Source organism: Acanthochromis polyacanthus, chromosome 18 (genome assembly GCF_021347895.1).
Source record: "Acanthochromis polyacanthus isolate Apoly-LR-REF ecotype Palm Island chromosome 18, KAUST_Apoly_ChrSc, whole genome shotgun sequence".
NCBI classification, from domain to species: Eukaryota; Metazoa; Chordata; class Actinopteri; family Pomacentridae; genus Acanthochromis; species Acanthochromis polyacanthus.
The window spans coordinates 21,136,729-21,143,230 of NC_067130.1; the positions used below are offsets into that span (position 1 = coordinate 21,136,729).

Below are 6,502 nucleotides of genomic sequence, written 5' to 3' on the forward strand. Positions count from 1 at the left end.
TAGAGTTTACAGATGTTTACTGTCATGGTTTGACAGTTTCTCACTGTAAAAATTCAGACTTTTTTTTTACATTGCTGGACACTAATTCTTTACTGTTTCTTTCTGTGATTTTGCCTAAACTTATGTGTGATTTAACAAAACAAGGAGAATGTGTAAACCACGAGTAAACTGTTTGTAGGCAGGAAGGAGACAGGAGGGGAGGGGGGTGAGGAGGGGTGAGGGGGTGTCCCTCCCAGACTCACTGGAGCCTTGTTGTAACAGCCTCATTCTCATTCTGAATGTGACGCCTTAATTACTCCAGTTGTTAAACCTAAAGGAGGGGATGGTGGGAGGGCAGGGAGGATGTAGCTTTGATCTTCAGGCCGGTTGAGGTGGAGATGTGCTGGGCTGCCCCTATAAATACACCAGGTTGTGGAGAGACTCTGCCAGCACCACTGACCGGCTACTTCTCCTGCACTTTTCTGCACATTTCACTTCTGAAAAGGATTTACTGGTGGGGCAATGAGGTCACATTTCTCTATCGAGTGGATGGCCCAGAGCAGCCAGTCGGCAGGATCAGAGACCCCCGCCATCGCTGCCTCAGGACCTGCAGCCTGGGGGACTCATTCAGAGAGCCTCCCAGGCTTCTACTGTAGACCCAAGCCAGAAAATGTTTATGAGCAGCAGCAGCAGCAGAGCCATGAAGCCCAGAGCCAGAACTTTGTGCAGCAGCAGATCTGCCCCAAGAACCAAGGTAGGACTTTAGAAACATTTCCTCAAACTGGATTGAAATGATTTAATTTCTTATATTTTTAATTACAATTTTTTTAAAGTGCGCAAAATATTTTATTATTATTTGAGAACAGTTTTATGTACTTCAACTCAATGTTTAATATTTTTACCTGTACTTTATTTTTGTTTATTTTGGGGATTTTTTTTGTCTAATTAATTATTTGGATAATTAAATATAATTCTTAATTAATTTCTTAATGTAATAGAATCCTCTGAAATTTATAGAGAACAGTTTGGGGTGTCTGTACAAAGTATTTTATATTTTAGTGAGTTTATTTAACTTAAAATGTCTATATTTGTAAAATATTTTATTTAGCTTATTTTTTATTTATCAATTTATTAAATGTAATTCTTCATCAAGTTAGATTTTCATAATTAATATATTGTATGTTTCATATTTATTTTATTTTACATATTTTGTTTAGTTTCTGTTTTTCTCAAGTAATATTTAGTGTTATACATTTTTTTTTTACTTTTTGCATATTTTAATAGATTTTAAATAAAATACTAATAATATAAAATGTATTGAATATTTACATACTGCTTTCAGATGCTAAATTACCTACATTTAAAGCTAATAATATATAGATTGTTAGTTTTTGAAGTATGTAAGAAAAGTTTGAAGTGCAATATTTTCCAAAGAAAGGCAGTGATCAAATACATTAATAACAGAATGATGTGTTCATGATCCCAGAGAAATGTTTCTGGACAGATAAAAATGCTTTAGTAAAAATGTGTTACATTATTTCTCAGTATTTTTAAGTACAGAACATATACCTCCACTGAAGTTCAAAGGTGGCAAATCATTAAATTTAGTAAAAGTATAAAGTAGAAGTGCTTTTACTTTAGCATCTGAATGTTTCCATCAGTGATTTACTCTAAACCTGCATTAAAATCCATTTACATTTCTCCTTTCTTGTAGCAGCGACTGAGGCAGACTTCAGCAGCGGGACAGAGGAGGAGACGTCCGGGTACGAGAGTGAAGGAGGTCAGTCCCTGTCTCCCCCCTCCGAATGCCCCTCCACGTCCCCTCCATCCCCCCCGGTGGGCAGGAGGCCTCGGACAGCGTTCACTGCAGAGCAGATCAGCAGCCTGGAGACGGCCTTCAAGAGGAACCCCTACCTGGGAACACAGGACAAGGCCGAGCTGTGCAAGACGCTCAACCTGTCGGACAAACAGGTAACAGTCTTCATATAAAAAAAATATATATATAGCAAATGTATTTTTGGTAATGTGGCAAGGCTTTGAAACAGGATTTAAATGTTCATGTTGGGAAAGAAAATCAAACAGTTACCGACACACATGAAATATTCAGTTTTACTAAATTTTTAGTCATTTTTTTGACAGATTTTTTGTAATTGAAGCATGTTTGTTGAAGTAATGTAGAATTTAAAAATGTATTTTATTTATGCTTTTTTCTTTTTAACTGCTTGCTAGTTACACACTGTAGCTCTTAAACAAAATATATATTAAGTATTAGTTATGTAATTGTAATACTTTCTGTTTAACTTAAATTTTATTTCAATTAAATTTTATTATTAAATTCTGCTTGTGTTCAATGCCTTAATAATTTAAGGGGAACCAATTTTATTTCTTATTTGGAATTCATATATTTGTTAATTTCTATTGTATTCTTTAGCTGTTTTTTTATTTGTAGCATTTGCTTTTGTTTATTTAGATTTGTAAATATTTTTGTCGTATATTTTTTCATGGGGCTGCACAGTGGGTGCAGTGGTTAGCACTTTAGCCTTGCAGCAAGAAGATCCCTGGTTCACGTCTCGGCCTAGGCCTGGGATCTTTCTGCATGGTGTTTGCATGTTCTCCCTGTGCATGCGTGGGTTTTCTCCGGGCACTCCGGCTTCCTCCCACAGTCCAAAAATATGCTGAGGTTAACTGGTTACTCTAAATTGCCCGTAGGTGTGAATGTGAGTGTGAATGTTTGTCTGTATATGTAGCCCTGTGACAGACTGGCGACCTGTCCAGGGTGTCCCCTGCCTTCGCCCGAGTCAGCTGGGATAGGCTCCAGCACCCCCCACGACCCTAGTGAGGATAAAGCGGTGTATAGAGAATGGATGGATGGATGGATATTTTTACATTTCTGGACAATTCACAGTCAACAGATGGATGTAGTGGTAGCTTAGCTTTAGCTAGCTAATGTTCCTTCAGTTATTGGCTAACATTTTTTATTATTTATTTTAATTTAAATTACAAGATTTGATTTTGGTTGCTTTTTTCATTTTTAATTTATCCTTTTGATTGTTCAGAATTTATTATATCTTTCTGTCGTTTCATTTTAAGTTTATTCATTGTTTGTGAGTAATCAATAAGAGTATTTCATTTTTAAAAATCCTGACTTCAGCCTTTATGCTTTCTCCCACAGATGCATTTTTCTAGCACATATTTAATCATTGTAAAAACACATTTTCATGTTTTCTCCTCAGATCAGAAACTGGTTCCAGAACCGGCGGATGAAGCTGAAGAGGACGGCACAGGACGCTCTGGCTCACGCCTGTCAGGCCAACGTGGCCTCTCAGTTCATGCATTACCACGAGCTGCAGGCCTACAGGCTGGGGCCCTACACCAGATACCACTCAGCAGCAGGGCCAGCGGGGGCCACTGAGGGCCTGCCTGCTGCTGCCTCTTTCGCCCATCCACACAGCCTGCAGTACAGCTCAGCTCTGCCTCTGGACTCCTTCTACCAGTACAGCAGCCGCCCAGGAGTCATGCTGCCCTCAGCCACTTCGCAGCTGAGAGGATCCTACACGACGTATCCTCAGTATTACTGATCAGCCACTGATGAGGACCAGCCTCAATACTGTGTTCTGCTGTGACCAAAGGAGATCTCATCGTCTTGAACTCATCTTGTCCTGATAGCATCAATGGAAACAGAAGGTTTATATGAAATGCAGCTCAGTTACTGCTTTGAAACTTGATTCTTGGTCATGAATCAAACAGGGTGGTGTGCAATAATGTAACTGTGTGTGTATCTCTGCTTGTACCTGATGTATAGTTTGGAAATATTTAATATGAATCTATGAAGGTTTATCATATTTTTGCTGTTATGTCACTGTGAAATGAGATTGAAATAAAAAATAAATACTAATCAGATTATGTCATGTGTTTTCATCGATTATCTGGAAGTCAAATAAAACTTAATCCTGTTTAGTCCAGTTGTGCATTTACTCCAATGCTGTCATGAACTGAAACACATAGTTATTGTGGGAGGGCTTTGACCAAGCTGGACTGTTTTTGTTCTGAAAACATTCTGAGAAAGTTGTGTAAAGTTCTAGTGAAGTTTTCAGAGGGAAGTTCCCCGAATGTTCTTCCTAAAGATACAATGTTCTTTCAATGATAACATTGTTAGACCATTACACGCTAACATTTCTAAAATGCTTTCTGAATTTTAAAGAAAAATGTCCTTTCTTTGTTATCATGTAAAATTGTTATAGGTATGTTTTATAGAAAAGATGTTCTATAATGTGTCAGCTCAACAACAGCCACAGAACATTGTAGGAAAAACATTCTAACTTTGTTAATATGTCATATTGCAGGAATGTTTCATCAAAAATGGTTTTATCTTCTCAGGGCTCAATATCTTTTAAACATTTTTTCTTCCTCTGTCATGATGGAACAGAATCTGACACCATCCTCTTAATGTTCCAGTTGTAACATTATGTCTTAGTTAACCTTTATTGGAACATTTTTGAAATGTTAAATATATTTAAACCATTCTTTGAATAGTAGATGAAAAACATTTTCAAAAAAACATTTGAACTACTTGCAGTTAGATAATGACGTGGGAGCATTCCCTGCTCGCTGGGGAGTAACATTTTCAATGCAGGACTTTCATTTGTGTTGTTAAATAGAAACCACCACTGAAGTACATTGGCAATTTGGAAGCAAACACATTTACTCAAGTACTCTACATTGCTGTACTTGTAATGTCATTGTGGAAAGTCCCTAATGACTCTCTTAGTACTCATAAAGTAAATAATACCGACACTCAAAGGGCTTGATTTTCTACACAACTGATCCTTGTATTTTTGACATTTGACTCAACTATATGCTGCGCTTACTTGTGTAGGAGTATAAAAGCAGGACTTGTAGTTGTAAGAGTATTTCCACACTGATACTGTTATTCTTTCTCACATGAAGGACCATAAAGAACTCTTCTTCAGACAGTTTTGCTACAATAGTCCCATAAAATATTATATATCAGTCAGCTGGACTTTGTAATCATTTTTTCTGCAGTAAAGTTAGGCACTATAAGTACATCGTGGCTGTTTGCACTGCCCCCTAGTGTATCTACAAGATGATGACATGTGAAACAAGATAGAAAGATAGAAAGGTACATTCCATGACAATTCACCCAGATTTCAGAACTTTTCCCACTTCATGTCCTGTAGTGTTTTGAAAAAAGAAAAAATAAATCAGGCCAAAACCCAAATCATTGAACCTTGCAAAATCCTACAGTTTTACCCCAAATGCTTTTTGAGTTCTGAATTTTTGAAAATAGGCCCTCGGTGTTAAATTGTTTAACTTCAGCAATTCTTTAAAAGCCTCATCAGTTGCTACAGGATTTGGCAGATTTTTTGTTTAATTGAATATCCCAAAATCATCAAGAAAAAGTTGGAACTTCTAATCATGTCAATAGCTTATGTAAACGTTACTTTTATACATTTACTTTTATAAATATAAATTCAAATAATAAAACTCTATAATTTGTCATCACAACAAAAAATCTTTAATTTTCAAAAATGTTGATATACACTAATATTCACTCAGTTCCACCAAAAGTTTTGTTGTGGATACAAACAACTTAGTTTTGTCATTAAAACATTAAAAACTGGCTACCACAGGTCTTCCTAATATTAGCTTCAGAGCTGGAAAATCCACTTTATAAGACATTTTAACAGTATTTTTTTTCAGGAAGGGCTGTTTGATTTCTTTGAAACTTTTCGAAGGGAATGTCTTTATATTCATTGACAACATTTTTTTAAATTAAGATTTTATTTTAACCGGGATGTTTTTAGCATTGACAAACAGCTAATTTCATTTCATAGGTTTGAACAATTAATGTCTGGCAGCGATGAAAATAAATACAAAAGTATCAACTTCTTGTTTGCTTGTTGGCTTCATTCTGCTTACATTTTTTTTCTTTTTTTGAGAGGGGCAGCTGCAGTGTATGGAGTCACAGGAGTGCCACATCAAAATATAAATAAATAAATAAATAAATAAATGTGGAAATATACAGAGAAATTAATTAATTAATTAATTAATGTGGGAATATAAAGAGAAATAAATAAATAAATAAATAAATAAAAAGGAAATTTTTTCTTTGCTTTTACCTTTTCTGTTTTTTCCTTTTATTTATGTATTTATTTATTTCACTTTATATTTCCACATTTATTTATTTACTTATTTATTTCTCTTTATATTTCCATATTTATCTATTCATTTATTTATTTATTTATTTCTCTTTATATTTCCTCAGTCCACCAAGAAAAGGAAAAGTGCAAATCAGTTTGCTCTGGGCGGGGATTCTGAACACAGGATTCCTGCCTGAAGGCAGCTCCAAGGACGGCTGAAGTGAAGCCATGTCACCGTTGAGCTTCGGCTGATTCTGCCACTGATAAGAAAATAAACATTAATTTACCGAATTAGCAGCGTCCTTTCAGTGTCTGATGGCAGAATCAGCCGAAGCTCCACGGTGACACGGCTTCACTTCAGC

The 6,502-nt window shown here is 35.9% G+C and overlaps 1 protein-coding gene across 1 annotated transcript; it reads left to right on the forward strand.

Moving 5' to 3' along the window:
* The first annotated feature begins 301 nt into the window (after window positions 1-301).
* Window positions 302-3,882, forward strand: ved (ventrally expressed dharma/bozozok antagonist). The gene is made up of 3 exons (XM_051938779.1): window positions 302-733; window positions 1,694-1,950; window positions 3,213-3,882. The coding sequence occupies exons 1-3, from the start codon at window positions 502-504 to the stop codon at window positions 3,555-3,557; spliced, it is 834 nt and encodes a 277-aa protein (XP_051794739.1). The 5' UTR covers window positions 302-501; the 3' UTR covers window positions 3,558-3,882.
* Window positions 3,883-6,502: the final 2,620 nt, after the last annotated feature.

Excerpts from the sequence above, each read along its gene's own strand:
- ved (XM_051938779.1), top strand. The coding sequence starts at position 502 with ATGAGGTCACATTTCTCTATCGAGTGGATGGCCCAGAGCAGCCAGTCG. Across the intron at positions 734-1,693 it reads GATCTGCCCCAAGAACCAAG|CAGCGACTGAGGCAGACTTC; the intron begins GTAGGACTTTAG and ends CCTTTCTTGTAG. Across the intron at positions 1,951-3,212 it reads TCAACCTGTCGGACAAACAG|ATCAGAAACTGGTTCCAGAA; the intron begins GTAACAGTCTTC and ends TTTTCTCCTCAG.